This window comes from Dermacentor silvarum, chromosome 4 (genome assembly GCF_013339745.2).
Source record: "Dermacentor silvarum isolate Dsil-2018 chromosome 4, BIME_Dsil_1.4, whole genome shotgun sequence".
Lineage (NCBI taxonomy): Eukaryota > Metazoa > Arthropoda > Arachnida > Ixodida > Ixodidae > Dermacentor > Dermacentor silvarum.
The window spans coordinates 4,319,837-4,343,505 of NC_051157.2; the positions used below are offsets into that span (position 1 = coordinate 4,319,837).

A 23,669-nucleotide genomic window follows, 5' to 3' on the forward strand; every position below is an offset into this window, starting at 1 on the left:
CCAGCCCTTCCCTTGTCGAGAAAATGGAGGTGAGCGAAGCTTGTGCGTGTACCCGACCTACTACTTTTCCTTCCCCTCCGTGCAACTTTTCCTTCCGTGGCGTTATACGATTATCTGCTCGTCACTGTTGTCGCTTACGTTCGATGTCGCGAGTTTGCTCGGCGGCGTGGTTAGCAGCATTCGCCCGCAATTGGCGCTTCCGATTCTTCGAAATGAAATTTCTTCAAATAATCACTGCCCTTGCACGCCGTACAGATGGTAAACCAGCGAAGCTAAAATGTGCGGCCCCAGTATGAGCCACACGTGATTTCCTTCTTTCTTATCCACGGTCCATACCCGCATGTCCAATGTGGCTATGCGCCACACGTGATTTTATTAAGGAGAAAGCCTTATGTCTCATCGTTCAGTCGACCTTCAACGTCCTTGAGCGTAAACCGTGTCGTCGAAAAGAAAATTTGTGGCGAAGTTTATTTCGATATTGCCTTCCCTGTGATCGCTTCCCATGGAATATTCATATAATGGTAGCACGCATGCAAACAGCGCGCACGTGCAGAGTGCATCGCATGTAGGTGAATCTAATAAGATTAGGCTTGCTGGAAGTCCTTTGCTGCGGACTTATTTGCATGTCAGTCTTTGTGCGTCCAACTAGTTTCCAGCAGCGATGACGGTAAGAAAATCGAAGTCTTACATCCCCGCCTGCAATGTCGCTCGGGCCGACTCAGCAGAAATAGAAGTTACAGCGTCTGTAGCACTTAATGCGAGCAACATCTCTAGATGACCGCGGACTTTTGGAGCTTGACGAGATTAAATGTGGACTCAGCTAACAAACTGGTGGCTCGTAGTGGCGCACTGTTGGCACAAGTGCACAAGCCCCATACCTTTTTCTGCTGGTGCTCTATTGCGAGCTCGAGCCTTGCGAGGGACATGTTGTCTTCCTCCTCGTCTTCTTTTGCCTTGGCTCGATGATTCATTATGCAGGCAAGTTCTGCTGACGTGCGGATGTGGTCCAGGAGGGACGTAGCAAAGTCCTGGCATTGGCGCTGAAGCTTCTGCGGTAGAGACTACCGTTGAGCTTGCAGCAATGTAAACACTTAACACCGCGTAAACACAACTTGATGAGAAGTCATGGCAACAATACTCGCCGTGGATAGATGAGGTGAAGCCTCAAACTTGCGGACACGGCACCACTGTTGCTATATGGAAAGGCTTTAACAACTTTGGTTTGCTCCAAGACTACGACTCGTCTATCCATCTCCTAAACGTCTGTTTACATACACAGGGGTGCAAACTGTAGTTTGCCGAGCCAATTGTACATGCCAAGTTATCAGTTTTGTTAGAATTCAAAGCCTCGCTTACGAGGATGACTAAAATTGGACGAGAACAGCGATATGTGGATGTGGGCTCGTCCTGTTAGCAAAAGACTTTTATAACGCACGAGGACACCAGAAGAACAGGCAGACACATAGAGCTTTAATGACAATTTACAGTAAAGAGAACACAGGCACCACACCCGTTACACAGGCACCACCACCGAAAACGACGTATGTTATGCGCACGTATGCGGAAGTCCAGCGCACATCCTCATTCTTCCAGGCCGTCCGCCAAGCGCCTTATTGAACTAAATGAATGTTTAAAAGTAAATCGCGTCAGAAAATGTGCAAAGTACACACAAGCTGCAGCCACGATAGCTTCAGATAGTTATTCGAATATACGAGAAAACAAATCTGTTACGCGGGAAGCCCGTTTCCAGCCGCCATTTGAGGTCGCTCTGAGTGGCCGCTATGTGGCGGCACCGTTGCACGTCCTCATTATTGTAGGCCTAGCGCAAGTGTGTCATTCAACGAATTTCTCAAAGTAAAATGCGTCAGAAAATTCGTAAAGTACAACTTAAACGCCACCTACAGACATGACAGCATCATCATCAGCCTATGTGTATGTCCACTGCAAGACGAAGGCCTCTCCCTCCGATTACCCATGTCTTGCGATAGCTCATTCGAACTTGCGCCTGCGAATTTCCTAACTTCATCACTCCACCTAGTTTTCTGTCGTCCTCGACTGCGCTTCCCTTCTCTTGGTATCCATTCTGTAACCTGAATGGTCCACCGGTTATCCATCCTACGCATTACGTGACCTGCCCAGCTCCACTTTTTCCGCTTAATGTTAACTAGAATATCGGCTATATCCGTTTCTTCTCTGATCCACACCGCTCTCTTCCTGTCTCCTAACGTTAGGCGTAACATTTTTTGTTTCATCGCTCTTTGTGCGGCCCTTAACTTGTTCTCGAGCTTTTGTTAACCTCCTCGTTTCCGCCCCATATGTTAGCACCGGTAGAATGCCATGATTGTACACTTTTCTTTTCAATGACATTGGTAATCTCCCAGTCAGGATTTGGTAATGCATGCCGTATGCACTCCAGCCCAATTTTATTCTTCAATAAATTTCTTTCTCATAATCAGGGTCCTTTGTGAGTAATTGACCTAAATAAACGTACTCCTTTACAGACTAGAGGCTGACTGGCGATCCTGAATTCTTGTTCCCTTGCCAGGCTATTGAACTGTACCTTTGTCTTCTGCATATTAATCTTCAACCCCACTCTTACACTTTCTGGGTTAAGGTCCTCAATCATTTGCTGTAATTCGTGCCCATTGTTGCTTAATAGGACAGGGTCATCTGCAAACCGAAGGTTGCTGAGATATTCGCCTTTGATCATCACTCCTAAGCCTTCCAAGTCTAAGAGCTTGAATACTTCTTCTAATCATGCAGTGAACAGCATTGGAGAGATTGTGTCTCCTTGCCTGACCCCTTTACTGACAGGTAACTTTCTACTTTTCTTGTGAAGCACCAAGGTTGCTGTGCAACCCTTGTAGATATTTGCCAAGATATTCACGTATGCCTCCTGTACTCCTTGATTACGCAATGCCTCGATGACGGCTGGTATCTCTACTGAATCAAATGCTTTTTCATTATCTATGAAAGCCATATAGAGAGGTTGATTGTACTCCGCAGATTTCTCCATTACCTGATTTATGACATATATATGATCCATCGTTGAATATCCCTTCCTGAAGCCAGCCTGTTCTCTTGGTTGGCTGAAGTCAAGTGTTGCCCTGATTCTATTGGAAATTATCTTGGTGAATATTTTATACAATACCGAACGCAAGCTAACGGGCCTATAATTCTTCAATTCTTTAACGTCTGCCTTCTTATGAATGAGTATAAGGTTGGCGTTCTTCCAGCTTTCTGGTACACTTCAAGTCGTGAGGCATTGCGTATAAAGGGCCGCAAGCTTTTCAAGTATGATATCTCCTCCATCCTGGATTAAATCTACTGTTATTCCATCTTCTCCAGCAGCTTTTCCCCTGGTCATGTCTTGCAATGCCCTTCTAACTTTATTGCTAGTTATAGAAGGGACCTCTGTACCCTGTTCATCACTACTTCGAATGAAAGTAGCTTGGCTACTCTGGGAACTGTACAGGTCAGTATAGAATTCTTCCGCTGCTTTTACTATGTCATCGAAATTGCTGATGATATTACTCAGCTTATCTTTCAGTGCATAGACTTTGCCTTGTCCTATGCCTAGTTTTCTTCTCACTGATTTCATGCTGCGTCCATATTTTACTGCTTCCTCAATATGTTCCGCGTTATAATTTCGGATCCTTTAACCTTTACCGTCTTCTTGTTGATCAGTTTCGACAGTTCAGCGAATTCTATCTGACCTCTCCAGTTGGACACTCATGTTTTCCCGTTTCTTTATTAGGTCCTTTGTTACTTGGGAGAGCTTACCTACTGGTTGCCTTCGTGCCTTACCTCTCACTTCAACTGCTGCTTCGGAGATCAACCTAGTTGCGGTTTCATTCATTACCTCTATGCTGTCTTTATGTTCCTGTTCTCAAGCTGCATACTTGTTTGCGAGCACCAGCCTGAATTGGTCGGCATTTACTCTTACTGCGTCTAGGTTCGCCTGTTTCTTCATGACTAATTTCACTCTCTCTCTCTCTCTCTCTCTTCAAATTGAGAGAAATCCTAGACCTCACTAACCTATGGTCACTGCACTTAACCTTACCTAACACTTCAACATCCTGCACTATGCTTGTATCGGCAGAGAGTATGAAATCTATTTCATTCCTTGTTTCTCCATTAGGGCTTTTCCAGGTCCACTTCCTGTTACTGCGCTTCCTGAAGCAGGTATTCACTATTAGGAGCGTATTCCTTTCCGTGAATCCTACCAACATCTCGCCTCTAGTGTTCCTAGAATCGATGCCGTAGTTCCCAATTGCTTGCTCACCAACCTGCTTTTTCCCCATTTTTGTATTGAAGTCGCCCATGACTACAGTGTACTGAGTTTGCACCTTTCTCATTGCTAATTCAACATCTTTATAAAACTGTGCTATTCCTTCATCATCGTGACTGGAGGTTGGGGCTTAGGCTTGTACAACCTTCATTCTATACCTGCTATTCACCTTTATTACGACGACTGCTACCCTCTCATTAATGCTGTAGAATTCATCAATGTTGCCCGCTATGTCCTTATGGACTAGAATTCCTACCCGAATTCTCTCTTATCTGGAAGACTTCTGTAGCAGAGGACGTGGCCGTTAGTCAGCACTGTATAAGCCTCATCAGTTCTCACCTCACTAAGGAAAATAATATCCCAGGCAATACCTTATAATTCTTCAAGTAGCCATGCTAAGCTAGCCTCACTCGATAGGGTGCGCCTGTTGAACGTTGCCAGGTTCAGTTTCCAGTAGCTGCCTGTCCGGACCCAGAGATTCTTTGCACCCGCTGCCGCGTCGCAGGTCTGACCGCCGCCTTGGTCAGTTGCTCCGCAGCCGCTGGGGACTGAGGGCCATGGGTTAATTGTAGGAGTCATTAGGGAGATAGCGGCCGAATACTGCACCAGGGAGGCCAATTATAAGCATCGGATTGTAATTCGAATATACGAAAAAATATAATCCTGTTACTCAACCCCTTTTCCAGCTGCCGTATTTTGGGTGACCACGCCACGGGAAATGCCGCCCAACTACAGGCTAACAGCTTTGCTCTAAAATAGGCTGATGATAATGAGGAGGTGTTGGGTTGCCCGCCTTATCATAGAGATTGATCATCTACAACGTATTCTTATATACTGTCCTTGTTATAGCACTGAACGAGAGAAATCCGTGCCGCTTTATGCCTAATTACTGACAGGGCATTCACAGTAGAAAAAATTCCGAGGAATAGCTTTGCCAAGAATGCAAGACAAGGTATGAGCAACATTAATGATAGAATGGTGTGGCATACGTAAATATATATATAGGGCCTGTGTGGTTGGGGTGATTTTCTCGTCCGCGGGCACCAACGCCAACGCCGGATTTTCAGTGACATGGGGCCCTTAACGCTATCTCGTTAAAATACAGGGACCATGGCCTGAACCATCATCCGCGATGCAGGCCTGAAGAGCACTACTGCGCTGTTTAAGACGACTGAGTTCTGCGACTGCTTTTGTATGCGCAGTGAACGCTGTTGCTCGGGCGCGCCAATCACTTGTTATCATTTTCCTTTTTCTATTCTGCTCTCTTCCCCTTTCTCCAGTATAGGGTAGCAAACCAAGTGGAACATGGTTAACCTTCTTCCTTTCTCTCCCTCTCCGTCTCATGAATTTTGGTGACGTTTTGTTACAGCACGTAGGCTTGGTTTACCTGACTTTTGTTCTTGGTTTTTATTCTGTCAGATGGGGCACGCAGACTGCGACAAGGCTCGTGAAAGACGTTCATTTCGGCTAAGCGTTGGAACTGTCGTTTAAAGTAGCACTATATGTGTTCAATGTAACTTGCAGTGGGGGCCAGCCATCTGCTGCCGGGAAGGAGCGAATGGCCCCGCTCAGCCTGTTTTCCTCCTGGCATGCGTTCACGTGACTTTGTCGCACCAACAACAGCCATTCAGTTCCTTACCAAAGCTACTAGCGGTTCGGTGGCGGCCCAAATGATTTGATGTGGTTGTGAATTGAGTGAGAGGAGTAGTGTAGGGTGGTGAGGAATGCCGCACCTCCAGCTGCGGCCGATGTACACATCCATGGCTACCTCTGAAGAGCTCGGCCCTCAACGGAATATTGCCTTGAAACAACGAATGATACCTGAACAACCTCCTCACTGTAACAAATGTCACTTCCTTGCCTTCCTCTCATAGTTTCATCGCGTCTGTTCGGTCGGCTTCTCCCCAACTCAAGGGGATCGATCCCGGAGATGGGCTAGCCCGATCCCGCAGATGTGAAAACTGGGCTCATCCCATGCAGACTGATTATAGGGTGATGTGGTAAGGGGGTTGGGAAGAGGAGAATGTGGAGAAGGGGTGGCGAGGTAGCGTTGCGCGCTGAAACGCTGTTTTGACAATCGTTATCGATGGTCTTTAGAGTAGTTTTTTCTTGTTCTCATTTATAACTCGTTTTTCACAAAACCAAAAGAGGCGTGAAATGAGAGTCGCATACCTTGTATTCCACCTTGAACTCGTTCTCGACATAGCTGAGCCGCTTGAGCTCGAGGCTGAGCTCGAACGCGGTGAGGATCGGGTCCACGCTGGACAGGCAGATGAGCGAGGGCGAGGAGAGCGCGCGGAAGGCGTTGATGCGCGAGCGCGAATGGCGCAGACAGTCGCGGCGCACCGCCTCGGCGCACTCGTCGCAGCCACAGCGCACGTCGTGTGGCATGGGAAGCGTGGCGCCGCGGTCCAGCAGCAGCTTCAGGATCTCGTAGTTGTTGCGGTGCGCCGCCAGGATGAGCGGCGTGATCTCCGGGTTGAAAGTGGACGTGGCCGAGTTCACTTTCTCCCAGTTCTGCGCAGGTGAAGCACCAACTTATGCGGCTAATTTTAGTTTTCCGACTAAAAATAAGGGGGACAGGACAGGACAACGCGCCCATCGAGCGCGTTTCCGCGTTTAAATACTTAGGGGTTCTAATAGATGAAAACCTGAATTGGAAAAATGAGGTCAATTACATATCCAGAAAGCTTGCTTTCGCATGCTTCACGCTCATTAAAGCCAAATGTTACTTTCCATATAACGTACTTCGATCATAATACTTCTCTATATTTCACACTCAACTCAGTTATTGTAGCGAGATATGGGGCTTTACTTATCTAACGTATACAGAACCGATCAAATGATTGCAAAAACGCGCCTTAAGAATTATTACGGCATCGTACTCTTCTTGCCCAAGCTCAGATTTGTTTTCATCTACTCGGATACTGCCTTTCACGTCTCAGCGAAACTATAAAACCGCGGTGTTGATAAATTCTATCATTAACACCAACTTTCCACTACCTGTGAGTACGTTTTCAACACCGACCCGTAACACAAGGCATGCAGGCAATGGCAACTTCAACCTTCCTACTTGTAGGAATGTATATGGCGAACGGTTAATACAATTCACTGGCGCTAAAATCTGGAACACAATTCCACTTGAAATTAAACTTGCCCGCAACTTTAAATTCACTTGTAAAATGCATTTTATAAGTCTTTCATGTTCTTAACCAAAGTTAAGCTCACGTCCACACATTTTACGACTCATCTGGCATAATTAATTTTTGTGCTAATTATTAATTATTCTTAATTATTAAATTTTGCTAATTATTTCGTGGTATCACTATCTTCTGTATTGTTACATTGTATGCCCTTAGTTCTTTATTACTTGTGTACTTAAAATATTTGCAGCAATTCAGCTTTTTGTCATGTGTATTTAATTAGATAAAATATACCTTAAAGGCCACCCTTTCATTGAATTTGTGTATAGATTCATAATCATATTAACTGCACCTCTGCTCCTGACATGTAAAAAAAAATAAACATGTAATAGATTGGACCACTAACTAGCCACACAGGCTAATGGTCCAAATACTTTTGTAACCATGTTTTTGTATTAAGTTGACTGAATAAACTGAAACTGAAAACTGAAACTGAAACGAAGGTTCAAGTTGCAGCCGCTTGGCTACCTTGCACTTTGAAGAAGACGGCTCAAAGGTACCAAGGAAGAAAGGGTCAACCAAGCGTCGAAGAAGACAAAGTCGACGTACATGGTGGTTGAATTTATTGGATGACTAAATGTTCATTACATCTCTTTATTCTTTTTCATGTTCATTATGCACAAATTTCATATCGTATATGTGACGCGTGATTACGTCGACCTTGCCTTTTCTAGCGTCGACACTTGGTTGAGCCTTTTTCTTTTTTTCTTTTTTTTTCAGCGTTTGCACTCTGCAATATGCCCCTCGCCACGGCTTTCTTGTTGCTCCTGCACGCTACCGCATGGTTAGACCGCGAGTGTTTACGGCTTCTTCAAAAATTTGGAGGACGCTTAAGCTTCGCCTTTAAGAGTGAAACGAGATAGCATTCAAAGATCCCTGGCTGCTTATCAGGCTTCCTGGCAACTGAAGCTTTTTTATTGCGATAGCGATTATATGGACACTCCAAGCGCATTTTTGCCGTCGTCGTAGTCGCCGTGATGTTCCGTATAAAGTCCAACGATGATCGTCGCCACGCGCCGTGTGTGCGAGTGAAGATGTGCGAGGGTGAGCCGGCAACCGCAGCTTAATCTCGTGCGCGCCACAGATCCTTATGAAAATGAACAATGAGTTTCTGATTTGGACGTGATGCATTCCTAATGTGCCATCAGAAAGGCATCAGAATTGCATTGTCGAATGTTGTTTAGTATCACAAGTACATCAGAGACTCAAATGGCAATGCATCTTGAGGTTTCTGATGAAAGCAGTAGACAACTTTTTTTTCTGTTGTTATTGCTAATGTTAAAGCACATCACATAAAAATGTATGACGCCAACTCGTGCATTTTTTTTTTTTACAGCGAAGCTGTCTGTGGTTTGGATCTAGAAAAAAGTATGTCCGGGATGTTAACAAAAAACAAGTGGGCCGAGCCTGGTGATAGCGCAGAAAAGGTCCAAGCTGAATGGCACATAGCAAGTGATTAGAGCAAAGAAAATCCCCGTTGGATGGCGTGAAAGCAAGATGAATCTCATCTACAAAGGCAAAGGAGATAAGGATAAGACGAGCTCGTACAGGCCAGTTACAGTAACGTCGGTGATATATAGAATGGCAATGCAAGCCATAAAATTAGAACTGTCGAAGTAGATGGAGAAAAAAACGATGTATTGGGGGAACTACAGAATGGGTTCAGGCCAGGCAGACGCTTAGAAGACAATATGTTTGTACTAACTCAGTGCATAGAGATTTCAGTAGATCAGAAAAGACCTTTATGGATAGCATTTCTAGATATTAAAGGAGCTTATGACAACGTAGACAGGGAATTGTTGTGGGATATTCTTCAATACGAAGGCATAGATGACGGTTTCGTGGAGCTGCTGAGGGAGATATACAGGGTGTTTCAGCGAACACTTTCAAAAATTCTTAAAGGTTGCCTACGGCAGATAGCACAATTCTAGTTCATGAGCTGGTCTACTCGAAGAGGCGGACATTACTTCCACAAGAAATTGAAATGCATAATCAAACAATTAACAGAAATTCACTAAGTTTTTAACTAATTACCTGATGGACCATATTGCAATTTACAAATTGTAGCCAAGGAGTTCTCAATGCAGATACACTTGGAATGAATTCTCAGGATGACACCAGATTCGAGATAATAATTCCCGAACTTTGCGGAGAAATGCATTGGCGTTCCAGTTAATTGTGTGCTTCAATGTATAAAGCGACGCATTGTTAAGAAACTAACTGGAACGCCAATGCATTTCTCCGCAAAGTTCGGGAATTAATATCTCGAATCTGGTGCCATCCTGAGATTTCATTCCAAGTGTATCTGCATTGAGAACTCCTTGGCTACAATTTGTAATTTGCAATATGGTCCATCAGGTAATTAGTTAAAAACTTAGTGAATTTCTGTTAATTGTTTGATTATGCATTTCAATTTCTCGTGGAAGTAATGTCCGCCTCTTCGAGTAGACCAGCTCATGAACTAGAATTGTCCTATCGGCCACAGGCAACCTTTAAGAATTTTTTAAAGTGTTCGCTGAAACACCCTGTATAGAGACAACCAAGTACAAGTGGTATGGGAAGGTCGAAAAGGAAATGAAATGGTGGGAATTCACCAAGGATTGAAGCAAGCATGCCCTCTGTCACCATTGTTGTTCACGCTATTACGTTAAGGGTATAGAAAGACGACTGGAAAACAGCGAATTAGGTTTTGATTTATCCTACATGCGTAATGGACAAATGGTGCAACCCCCAGGGGCGGATCCCGGTTTTTTTCTGAGGGGGGGGGGGGGGGGGTCAGCTTCTGTCAATGATGATGATGATGATGATAGTAGCCTTTCTTATTTATCGAAATTCACCGTTTCTGCTCACGATAAACCCGCGTTTTTATACGTCTAGAGCAACACCTGTAGGCAGTGGCGCACCAACGGGGGGGGGGGGGGTTCGGGGGTTGTAACCCGCCCCCCTGAGGCCGACTTAACCCCCCTCTTTTGTTTTACCCCTTTTCTTTCCTTGCGCATTTGAGTACTGCAACTAAGATGTAAGACGCGCAATCGTCTGCACACTCACAAAAAGCGCATTTTTTGACAATTTCCCGTGAAGAAATTGAAATTAGTGCTATTTAGATGGTATTGGCAAACTGTCAACCCCCTCCCTCCTGGCAGAGATCCCGGGTACGCTACTGCCTGTAGCCCACCATGGTGGCTCAGTCAGCTCAGGCGTTGCGCTGCTGAGCACGAGATCGCGGGATCGAATCGCGGCCGCGGCGGCCGCATTTCGATGGAGGTTGAAATGCAAAAACGCCCATGTGCTTGCGTTGTAGTGCACGTTAAAGAACCCTAGGTGGTAAAAATTATTCCGGAGCCTTCCACTACGGCGTGCCTCATAATCAAAACTGGTTTTGGCACGTAAAACCCCAGAAGGAGGAAGAAGACCTGTAGCGAAGCCAGATATCGGTTTCTCCGAGCTTATAGGAAAAGGACGTTACCCAATACAGCCATGTGCTTGGCGGCTGTGCCTGATAATACAGGGCGTTCAAAACTAAGCTTTATGCTTTTCTTAAAATTAGGCACTGGGAGGCACGCGAAGACCACCCGTGCAGATAAGTTATGTAGCCAGAGGGGTCACAAAGTGAGATGATAATAGTCGCTGTGAACAGTCTAATTAACTAAAATTGAACAATCTTTTTTGTCGACTGCAGTAAGTGGGTATGTTTGTATTGAAAACTTAGAGGCAGTCGTGTTTCTTACTGCAGTCAATAAAATGTTAGTTATTCAATTTTACTCAATTCGGCTGCTGACAGAGATAATTATCACCTCACTTTGTGTCCCCCTGGCCAGATAACTTATTTGCGCAGGTGCTCTTCACGTGCCTCCCAGTGCCTAACTTTAAGAAAACCATAATGCTTAACTTTGAACACCTGGTATATCTAGCCTGTATTGTTTCTTAAAATAAAATTTAGGATGATCTGTTGCAGGTTTGTTATAAATGCGTAAGCACGGGCCCATCTTTGGAGTTCTGTTGGGACACATTGATTTCCTTAAGGATATTCTTTGTGTTCGGCTGAGACACCTTCGTTTGCTTTGGAGCTCCAATGCAGCAAGTACTACGCTTGTTGTTTACGATATGCGAATCACCGCGTATGAAGACTCACGACGCCACCTACAAGAAGAACGATGTGTTCTAGTAGCCGAGAGCGCGAGCCAGCATCTTCATGTTTTGTTTCCCGCGCGACGTCATCCTTTTACACAAGCCGCGCATCTGCTCCCGTTTCTCTAACCACGCGACGCCATGCCTGGCCCGCGCGCTGGCGTTGACCGCTGACGTCACGCTCCCCCACTTCGCAGCCGCTGCTCGAGACTTCGCCCCGCTCCGCGAGAACGCCCACTCAGATAAACGGATGCAGCGGCTTTGGCCCTACTATGCCTAATGTACGGCAATAAAACTGCGAAGTTACAATGAAAAACTTGTAGCGTACGAACGGTACTGTGCTCGTACTGGATATTGTCAACGTGTAACTGTGATCACAATGAGTGCTACAGTTAAAAAAGTTACCCATGCGTAGTTCTTAGTTTAGCTGTTAGTTATTATTTATACAGGGTTTGTCCGAAAAGTAATGTCAGTGAGTCGAATAAAAAGAAATTATTGATCAGATTGGTACAACACAATAAAATGTTTCAAAATAGGCTCCTCCTGCGTCGTTACATTGCTTCTAGCGAGATTTCCAACCATCGAAGGCGTCACGGTAGGCCTCCTCAGGAATGTCCTCTAGAGCCTTGGTGCAAGCCTCTTCGACTTTGCCAACTGTCGCGAAATGATGTCCTTTCATGGGAACTGTGCAGAAAGAAGAAGAAGCCTGGGAGAGCCACGTCGGGACTGTAGGGCGGCTGGGGAACTGTTGACATCTTTCAATCGGCCAGGAAGCGGGTCACGAGGAAGGCGGTGCAGGCTGCATGGTGCGTTGTCATGGTGAAGTTTCCAATCGCCCCCGATATCAGGCCGGGTGGGATGAATCCTTCGTTTGAGTCGCTTGAGCACTTTCACGTAGAATTTGGCGTTCACGGTTGTGCCATGGGGTACAAACTCATGGTGCACAAGGCCACTGATGGCAAAAAACACAATCAGCATGGTCTTGAACTTTGACTTGCTAACTCTGGCCTTCTTGGGGCGAGGGGACGCCAAGCTGTGCCACTTGGCACTTTGCATTTTTGTTTCGGGGTCGTATTCAAACACCAAAGTCTTGTCACCTGTGATGACATTGTCCAAAACGTGGGGGTCACTTTCGCACAAGTCCCAAACCTCCTGTCATGTTTCAACTCGGCTTGATTGTTGGTCATCCATTAATATTTTGGGCAAGATCTTCGCGCACACTTTTCGCATTTTAAAATTATTCGTCAAAATCTCGTGAACGGTGCTTTTTGGAATTTTTACTGTCTGTGCCACTAAACGGACGCTCAAACGAGGGTCTGAGTACAAAAGATCTCTCGCGCGCGTCACATTTTCGCCGCTGATGGTCGTTCATGGCGGTACAGCGTGGGCTTCATCGCTGACCTCTTCACAACTTTCTAAAAAGGCGTTGTGCCCCCGGTAAACTTGACGTTTTGACAAACAATTATCACCAAAAGCTGTCTTTATCATTGGAAAAGTTTCCACTCCAGACTTGCCGAGTTTCACACACAACTCGATGGCAATCCTTTGTTCCAACGAGCGCTGCATTACGGCTTGCACGGTAAATAAAAATTAGTTGACGAAAAACCTTGTCCTTACTCTCCAGATTGTCGCAGACGACTGAGCGACCACGCGTGCGTATGCTAACTTCCCCTTCCACCAATCCGAACTGGTCTTAGCGCGCTGCGACGTTTAGTCGCTTCACAATATAATCACTGACATTTCTTTTCGGACAAACACTGTATATGAACACTTCAGCAAGTGATCTCTTTCATTAAGCAGGTTGGTCGCGGAACCGATGACAGCCCATGAGGCAACCGATGACACCCCAAGGGGCAACTAAGTTGATCAGGCGCGAAGGCGCTCGCGCGGACATCGGCGTGCTTGGCAACCTCGTTCATTCGACGCCACCGACGGGACGAGTAAGGCACCGCCGGCGCCAGGAGGTCCAAGGTGTTCATGAGAAAAAATAACTACGGCAACTTCGCGACACCACACTCCGACGGAATACAACTAAGCTTGTGAGCGCGCTAGCTTTACTTCTATACATGGCTGATATCACTGGTACTCGCGAAAAAGGCTTTTCAAGAATGCTGGTGGCCATATTTTTTTGCGACAGGGCCATCCCCCTGTCAGCGAGGGGGCGATGCAGAAATCTGAGGGCGGGGGGGGGGGGGGGGGGTCAGGACATCCGGACATCCCCCCTGGATCCGCGCCTGGGTGCCACAGAAGGTCCCTGGACTGATGTACGCAGACGAGATTGTGCTACTAGCGGACAATAAAAAAGATTTACAGATACTTGCGAATATCTGTGGGAATGCAGCGACAAATCTAGGCCTTAAGTTTTGCACAGAGAAATCAGGAATTATGATCTTTAATGAAGAGACGAGTAACTTCGTTGTGTCAATTCAACAGCAAGTAATACCCATAGTGAAGCAATACAAGTATCTCGGCGTACACATAAACTAAGGAAAGAATTACTCAAGCAACTACTAAGATAATCTGAAAATAAGGAGGAAGCGGAATGCAGCAATAATGAAACACAGAGCACTGTGGGGCCAGAATAAGTATGAGGTGGTGCGTGGAATCTGGAAAGGAGTAATAGTGCCAGCGCTAACATTCGCAAATGCCATTCTATGCTTAAAATCGGATATCTTGTCGGGTTTGGAAGTTAACCAAAGATCAGTAGACCGGTTGGCTTTGGGAGCCCATGGTAATACCACAAATGAGGCAGTGCAGGGTGACATGGGTTGGGCCTATTTTGAAGTCAGAGAAGCCCAGAGCAAAATTAGTTTTGAGGAAAGGCTCAGGAGCATGGATGAAAATAAATGGGCGGCTAAAGTGCGCAAGTATGTCTACATGAAAAGCGCGGACACAGAATGGAGGAAAAGGTGAAGGAAGTTGGCAACCAAGTACAGGATAATCGAAACTGTAAGTTGCCAACCAGGAGTCATCCGAAAGAAAGACTTAGGCTTCCACAAGACCTACGACCGCATCAAGACCCGATGCTTCTGGCCTGGATTGTCCACAACGGTAGCCAAATACGTTGCCTTATGCGCGTCGTGTCAGCACCGTAAACGCTCCACATCCACTCCTGCCGGTTTTCTTCAGTCTCTGCCATGTCAGACCGAGTCTTTCGAGTTCTTTGGAATTGACTTATATGGCTCCTTGCCGTTGACGCCCTCCGGTCACCGCTGGATCGTCACTGCGGTGGACCATCTAGCAAGATACGCCGAGACTGCGCCTCTTCGATGTGGTGCTGCTTCCGAGGTTGCTGACTTTTTCTTGCAGTCTTGCGCCATGGTGCTGCTCGAGTTCTTTTGCCCGATCGTGGCAAAGCCTTCATGTCCCACGTCCTCGAGGAAGTCTTGCGGGAGACTAATACGAAGCATAAAACAACTTCTACATATCACCCGAGAACGAACGGCCTTATTGAACGCTTCCACCGAACACTACCTGACATGATTTCTATGTACTTACGTCCTGACCACACAAACTGGACATTCTTCCTTTTGTTATATTCGCTTATAATACTGTGACACAACGGACTACCGGCTACAGCTCTTTCTTCCTCGTGAATAGACGATCTGCGTCCACCGTCTTCGACACCGAATTCTATTTCTCTCCTGCTTTGCCTAACACTTAGGGCCCAGAAGAGTTTGCAGCTCGACTTGCGCATTGCCGTGAAATTGCTCGTCGCAATACCGAAGCTACCCAAAAGAAAATAAACGTCGCTGCGACAGTAAACGCCACGACATCGCCTTCCATCCTGGAGACCGAGTCCTCCTACGGACGCCGGTTCGAACCCCTGGACTTTGCGAGAAATTCCATCACCGGTACATTGGACCCTACACAGTCCTACAACAAACTTACGCAGTGAAACATCCAGTCACTCCGCTTCATTCCGTCGCGGACCGCCGTCGTCGCAGTGCAGAAATTGTTCACGTCTCCCGCATGAAGCACTTTAGTCCCCGTTCAGCCGATCTTTAGATAGGTAGACCGCTTCCACGAGGGGGGATTAGTGTAAGCACATTTAACGTACTTCATCGTTCTCATTTGTATATAGCCATCATCATCCCTGTACTTCTTCGTGTTGGAGCCTGGGCCGTGCCTGCGTAATAAACGGGTCTGCCAGTGCTGCCTGTCCTGGTCGTCTTCCGTCTTTCCACATTATATATATATATATATATATATATATATATGGTAATGAAGAAGAGCACAAGGACAAGGCCAGCCAGATCGTCTGTTCAATGCCTCCAGTGCAACCAGTGGGTCAGCCGGATAGCCAGTGCTTAGCACGAGTGTGAGCCGTTCGGGCAACCAGTCGTTTCTGCTTTGCGTCATCTGCCTTCTCGGCTACGAACAGACGCTACCATCTGAACTTTTAAATACACCCCTTTACAATTGATGGAAGTGCTGGGTATTCAAGAACATCTACACCCTGGAACTGTGTTTACGCCACGGAATTTTCCGACCAACGAGAGGTATACAGCTTCGATCGCTGTAAAATTAAAGTAAGAAAAATTCGCACAAAAACGCGACCCTACGCGCTACAACATTCAAAGTCGGTCGCACAATTCGCAAGACCTTAAAAACTTCAGCAGAGCCTTTAAGGGCTTGAGTGTCGAAACCCGTCTGGACCAGTGTCGTAAAACTTTTTCCTCTGTGAAGGGGCGATCGTCCAGTTTTTCGAGCGCAGTCGCGAGTAGTTTTCTTGCTCCATTGGACAGTTAGAGAGGGGTGCGTGATCGTCTCTTCGTAGCCGCAGTTGTCGCAAGCAGGGCTGTCGGCCATTCCAATCAGGAATGAATAGGCATTCGTCAATGCCACGTCGAGACACAGGCGACACAGAAGTTTTGCTTCCGTTTGTGGTAACCCTGGTGGAAGACGGAGTTGCAGACGTAGATACAATCTGTGGAGGCATGCGTAGCTGAATTCACTGGCGTTCCACAGAGTCTGCGTAAGCTCGTGTGTGAGGGAACGAAGCTTTGTGGTTGCATCTGTTCTCGACAGTAGTATTGATATTGCCACCTCTAGGTAGTGGGTCGAGGGCAAGAGTGGGTCGAGCGCAAGAGAACATAGAAGACCACGCGCCTCCTCCCTGTTCAAGAGCCAGCCCCGACTGACGCCTTTTTCATGCGCCAGCTGCTGTACGGTTTAATAAACCTACAATACTACTTCTGAAGGCCCGTCACAAACTGTTGGAGGTGCTCGGTACACGTCCTCACGAATGTTGCAGATCCCTCCAAGGATCCGTGCTACGAATCCACTGCCTGTCGACACTCCCGCGCATCGGGCCAGCAGCAGGATCAGGAGACTGTCCCCAGATGTCGTCGACGCTACGGTTCCCACCACATCAACCGGTATGACCATCGCTTCCATGCAAACCGCCCCAACCGGTACGGGGAGCACGATGTCGAACCGGTACACACTTGAGAGCCCACGAGTCCCGACGACGTTTCATGGCACAGTGTTCGAAGACGTCGAAGCCTGGATGGTCGACTTCGAGCACGTGGCCTCCGTGAACGAATGAAACGACGCGGAAAAACTCTGACACGAAAACTCAGACTCGCCATCCTTCTACCTGGAGTGTTGTATAGTACATAATACTCAATGGAGACATTACTCCGTCCCTGGCCGTTTATTCCATCTTCATCCTCTTTTCTCCGGCGGCTCGAAGCACGCGCTTTCTAATGGCGCTGCAGTCGGCAGCGATGCCTTACATATGATATCCCCTCTTGCAATAATAAAAAAAAAAGTTGTTGCAGTTTCACCTGAAAGTCGAACCATCAATTGCGATAGAAAATTTGTAGAGAGCTATACGGAGTAATGATAGCAGCTTTATCAGCTGTATAAACTTGGACATGCAGCAGCACCGGCCACACGCAGAACTTGTCGACTGCCGTCGGCGTTTTGCCCGCGTTCGCACAAAATGCGTGCGGCGTTGGTGACTGTTGCCGGAGCCTCTGATATAAATAGGCACTTGGTGCCGCAGCTAAACGTCGCCTCCCTTCCCTCCCCCTCCCCCCACGGCTTTTCGCGCGTCGGAAGAAGGCGCGTTTGCTCTACATATATGGTGATTGTAAAGGAGGAAGGAGACGCCTACTTCTGCAGCCCTTAAGGGAGCACGGCGCAGAACGCGCGTTGGTTCTCCGCCGTGGGTTCACTCCCCGTGAAAGCGCGCGTCCCTCGCGCCCTTTCACTCGCACATACAGCGTTCGGCGGCGCGCGGCGACGATTTCATCTCCATTGACGTCATACGGAACCTCACGGCGACGACGACGCCGACGGCAGAAATCTGCTTTGGAGTGTCCATATAATTGATATCGCAATGAAAAATACAAAACAAGAAAAGAACGGCTGTTTGTCCATTACTGCCTAACGTAAGTCCTGCGTGAGTCCTGCAGTCTCTTCGGCGTGTTCTTGTTACGGGCGCTTCTCACGCGTGCTTCGCATCCCGGCAGATTAAATGAAGCTTGTTGCGTGCAATCTGCAGCAGGTGGTTCAGGTGCATTCTCATAGTTATACGCGCTTGACGTGCCAGGTTGTGAAGGATGACTTACAGCTGCAATAGCGGAATAATCGGATGCCGGTGACCAGTTCATGACATCAGAGGTACCGAACTTCATTTTGCTGATGGCTTCACGGTGAACGGCCGCAAATTTGGAAGCATTCCACACACGTACGCCCATCTTCCAAGAGGTAAGAGGTGGGCCCACGCTTTTAAGTAATTTTCTTGGGCGCAGAAAACTGGAGATAGCTTCCCATGAACTGCAGGTAATTTAACCCGCACGTAATCACCAACGACGAAGTTGGGTTCCTTTGCACCGCGCTTTTCATTGGTGTAACTCTGACTTGATTTGCTTGTTCTTGATGCGCTCTCGCAACTCCTGCAGTGCCTTTGAAGGGTCCGTGCTGAAACATTTGTCAGGCAATCCCACAATGTCGAGTCTGGTTCGAGGCTGGCGTCCATGAAGAACAGCGGGCGCAACACCAGTAGTCGCATGAGGCGTACAGCGATATGTTTGCAGGTAATCAAGCATCGCTGTTCTTATATCATGGCGTTCTAACAGGGCCAATTGAATATATGACTTTAATACCCTGTTAAATATTTCAACCAAACCATTAGCTTGCGGGTAATACACTGAAGAGTTGTAATGCATGATTCCGCGCTCTGGGAGAAATTCTTCAAAATTCGCTGAAGAAAATTGTGTTCCATGATCGGATACGATACCAAGTGGATATCCTTCTCTTGCAACAAGTTCAAGTAGAAATTTTCTCAGTGTAGACGTCGCATCTCGTACGAAAGCCACCTCTCGCCACTTGCTGTAATAGTCAATAATTGTAACCCACAATGTCGATAGCGACTTTTTCCCAGTGTTACGATTGACCTGTCATGCCCCCTGTCAAAAAGGATTACGATTGACGTATGACAGCCCGGTAGTTACGATTAACATGTGAGGCCCCGTGCAAGGGGAATTATCCAAGGCCCATGCCTAAACCAACAGAGGGTGAATCCCTGATTTGCTATGGTTGTCTCGAGTGGTCCTTAATCTGGCGGGCGAGTCGCAGTGATTTACGGCCCCCTTTGTGTGTGTGTGCGCCCTGCAGGCGAGGGGTTCCGCCTTCCCCGAACTGTGTGCCACCGGGGCCTCGTGTCGCATTGTTTACCAGGCCCTTTGCGTATGTGCACCCAGAGAGCGAACGATGCACGACAGAAGCCTCAAGTCACCGCTATCGGAGGCAAGCCCCCGAAACGTCACCTAGGAGAGAGGGAGCAGCTGCCGCAACCCCGACTGGACTCAGTACCTGTCACGTGACGTTGACGTGAGCGAAATCCCGCCTACGATGTTAGCGGGCCTATTTAAGCGGCCCCACCATGTATTTTCGATTAATTCATTCTCTTCTTTTCTAACCTTCATCTATCATGAAATAAACTGTGCAAGTTTCGCACTAAGAAATCGTCTTGTCCCTGCCTGGTCGCCATGGTCTACCGGACGCCTGCAGTCTGCCGAGAACGCCACGCTACCCAGAAGTAACGCCGGTCGAGCTTGAAGGAACCGGCGTCGCAACGATTGGTTGGCAGCTAATGGGATCGACCACGCTTCATCCTGGAAAGAAGGTCTCTGGATAGCAACTTCGGGACGATCGTCGCAGGATTCATGATTGCAGCTGGTGAGTGCACGGCCTTTCTTCACTAAGATATCACCAGGCTTTTCGTAATTTGGGGGGAAGTATACAAAAGCAGTGATAGTAGTAACCCTTGACGAGTGTTTTTAGAGTACGTCACGGTCGTGTAGAAGTGAAGAAATAGAAGCACTAAGGACAGCCATGAACCCGAAGGTGTTAAAGAAGCCTGAATTGCTAGAGTTGGCCAATGAGCTCAACATAGAAATTTCAGAGCGACAGAGAAAGCCAGAGATAATTGAGGCGATTGAGGCACTTGGGGCAGACGACGAGGAACTAGAAGAATGCTTAATTAGCATTAAGAAAAAAGACCGAATAGCACGTGAGGCCAAAGAGGAACGCGAAAGACGCGATGCGCTCAAGATGAAGCGCCTTGAGCTTGAGATTTTGAGGGCTCAGAATACCGGAGAAGTGACTCCCATGTCGAGAGAACGCGAGAAAAAAAATGAAGGACTTGATACAGTCATACCGAGTCGGGCAGGATGTGAGCCCCTTTTTGGTGAACTTTGAGCCTGCATGTGAGAAGGCTGGATTTCTGAAAGACACGTGGCCGCAGCGTCCGCTGACGTTGCTGCCGTGTGAGGTTGCAGACGTGATAGCTCGCATGGAAAAAGAAGAATCAGAAGACTATGACAAAGTAAAGTCTAGTCTTCTGAAAAAGTAGAGGTTATCGGCGGAAGCATTCCGAAGAAAGTTCAGGGAGGCCGAAAATGCCAGAAACGATTCCTATGTCGATTTCGCGTACTCGTTGATGGCCACCATGAAGGAGTGGCTAAAGGAATCCGGAGCTTTTGGTGACCACGACAAAGTGGTAGAGTGTTTTGGGCTGGAACAATTCTTCCGCCGACTGCCTGAAAACATAAGGTATTGGGTTCAGGATAGGCCAGGCGTAGAGACAGTCGCAAGGGCGGCAGAGCTTGCTGAGGAATACGTATCGCGCCCCGAAAGCAAAGAGACGCTCAGGAAAGAGAATAGAATAGCTCAGGAAGGAATAGACAAGCAGGAGCGTTGGCCAAGATCGAGACCGTATAAAGGAAAGGAGACCACGGAGTCAGCGACCAGTAATGACGAGAAGAACAGAGAGGGAAAGGAGGAGCCACCAGAACTCAAGGCGCAGGCGCACACTGAGCCTGCGCGAAACTTGTTGCAGCCACCGGCCTGTGGTGGCACCGAGCGGACGCCACGTGCTCCGGTGTTCCCTTTAGCAGTGGACCCCTCTGTACGGATTGATGGAGTGGTCATACGCAATGGCTATTGTTGCTGCCGTGAATGAAAACCTGGGAAGGCCAAGACATGTTCGCAGAGCTTGGACAGACTGGAGGGCACGGAGGTTGGTCTTACCGGTCCCACTCAGTACAGGTAACGCTATAGCGTAGGAGACCCAGGAACAGTGCGTTATAGAGTTGGAACATCGCCCTCACACCCCATGAATTTCCTGAGAGAAATCTGAGGACGTGGGTTACCAGGGTTCGCTCTTTTACAGCGGAGCTGTTAAAACCTTGCTATAATGATCATCCCGTCGTCCGTAGCTTTGCCGAGCTGCGGCAGCATGGGTAACCAGCGATGCCCAGGGGGCGCTCGTGAAAAACGGCTCTCAGCGCTGTAAGCGAGAAAGTGGCGCAACTTTCAGTCTCCCAAATGAACGCGGGGCCGCAGGGAGCACGTTGTTTTTACGTGTTACGAAACTAACCTTAACGAGTTTGGCTTCTTTGTCGTTCATTTCAGCGTGAATATTGAAAACAGTGAAGAGGCTCCGGTAATCGCGGACTAATTTCCCTGTGAAAAACGCCCTAGAAGTGTCTTGCGCAGAAAATTGCATCAGAGCCATGCATACACCAGCAGCTGCAAGCGTGCCCCGCCGTTCGCGTTGCGGCACGGTTTAGAGACTGTCGGCTGACTGTAAGAGCTTTTGATGCAAAATAAGTCGAGAAGGGCGAGGATTGCATACAGTAAATTGTTTTCTAGGTTGAGAAAAGAATACCTGTCAACGACGGTTCAGGGTTTCAGCGAAATACAATTTACGATCGAGTGAAGAAGCTCTCTATGTGCTGGAATTCAAGTAAGCGATCACCATGTTCCATTTCTGCATATTCCAGACGCACATAGAGGCAGTTCCTTCGTAAGCAGAGTGAAGTTGATTTCCTTGGAGTCACTTATGGAGTCCATGGCGTCGCAATTGAAGGTGCATCCACGTTAGCGACACGGCAATTCGCCACACGCCGTTAGCAGTTCACGGACAGCCGGCCGACGGCGGTCTTGCCCGAAAACTGTGAGATCTCCCTGTCACGCAGAGGATCTTTCTGCTAGATCTCCCTGCGGCAGGAGCGACGGGAGCGGTCGCGAACCACGTCGGCACCGTGAAAGATCGTAATTATTTGCGGTAAGTTAACTCTTGCCCGTGCAATTGTCTTTTACCATCTTCTCCAGGAACCTCTGCGGCTTCCGTAGACACCACGTTTGTGAGAGTGGGCCAACTTTTGGCCATTTTTTTTCCGGCTATTTCAAGCTTTCGCCACGCCGCCGCGGAGCTGAGCCTAACGGCGGCAAGGCCCGTGCTGGCCCCGCTCGGGGATCCCCCGGCTATGGCGGCTGCAAATCAAGTCACGGGATACGACCCGGATGGAAGCAAGGATACGGCTCAAACTGAGACACCTCTACCAACCGAGGAAGAATACCTCTGGGCATGTAATCAAAATTGGAGGCATGGGAGACTGCCCTCCTCAAATGCTCCTCTCTGGAGTCTCAACGGGCTCTGGTGAAACGGGCGCAAGACGGGGCCTCGTCATGCGGTGTCCCGGACTAGGGACGCCGACCATGTAGCGGGGCACTCTGTGGTCCCCAAACTCCCTCTATTAGAGAAATAAAAGTTTTTAACCACCCCCACCCTGCGGCCTGGCCATTCAGCGACAGAGGAGTGGTCGCGGCTACGCTGAGCGTCGCCGTCAGCATCGCCGTCGCTGATCGCTCGCCACCGATATGTTCGCTAGGCCTTTTAATGTTCACTTCGAATCTGTAGCTGGTGGCGCTTGAAAACGAACGACCGACGCGCCCAAGCAGCAATGTTTGGTTGGCGTTGTTGCCGCTTTACCCTCTCCTCGCAATAATTTCGCACGAAGAAAAGACGATGATATATGCAGTGCGAGCACGGCCGAGCCGGTTCGCATCGAGCCATCGGTATAGCCGTGCACTGCAGCTGAACGTGACTTGTATCGGAACTCTCGCTTATACGTTTGATCATGGACATGATTTCTTTTTTGCATAAAATGAACAATACACACGCGTCACTTTACTCTAGCGGACATCATTTTGCCTGGAATAGAAGCTGCATAACCAATGTTTGTGTCGCCGGTAGCGGCGTCGCGCCCATGCAGCACGAAATGTTCACCGTATATGTTCGCTGTGAGCATTAGCATTCTCATTTGCTACCTTTTCATTTTGTCACAAGGCACCACGCACCGCTGGAAACCCAGTGGGAATTGACAGGCCGGCTGGCACTGTTATTACTCTTAGCACCCCCGAAAAAATGCCGGCTGTATGTATGGGATCTCGTACTAAGAACATGCATATATCTTTGGACTAGAAGCATTACCATTTTCGCTTTCAATAAAATAAAATCCACACAGACATTATGCCGGAGAAGCTGTAGAAATTGTTGAATAATAAACAGCGTGCGGTCGCGCCTGCCTGAATCCGACGACGCAGTTGCTCATGATCGTAGTTTTCACGAAAAATAATAGAATGATAGGGCAATATGACCGCTTTTCTAGTTGTAGCAATTAACCACGCAGGAATAACGTGGTTAACTTTTTACAGAGAAGCTGTTAAGGGCTCCGTCTTCGATG

The 23,669-nt window shown here is 47.8% G+C and overlaps 1 protein-coding gene across 1 annotated transcript in view; it reads right to left on the reverse strand.

Annotated features, from left to right (window-relative positions):
* Nucleotides 1-23,669, reverse strand: part of LOC119448020 (transient-receptor-potential-like protein) — a 166,949-nt gene that overhangs the window by 114,636 nt on the left and 28,644 nt on the right. The window contains exons 4-5 of the mRNA XM_037711526.2: nucleotides 6,464-6,808; nucleotides 879-1,049 (exon numbers count right to left, since the gene is read on the reverse strand). Of these exons, the coding sequence (XP_037567454.2) occupies nucleotides 879-1,049; nucleotides 6,464-6,808 (516 nt within the window). The remainder of the gene's footprint in view (nucleotides 1-878; nucleotides 1,050-6,463; nucleotides 6,809-23,669) is intronic.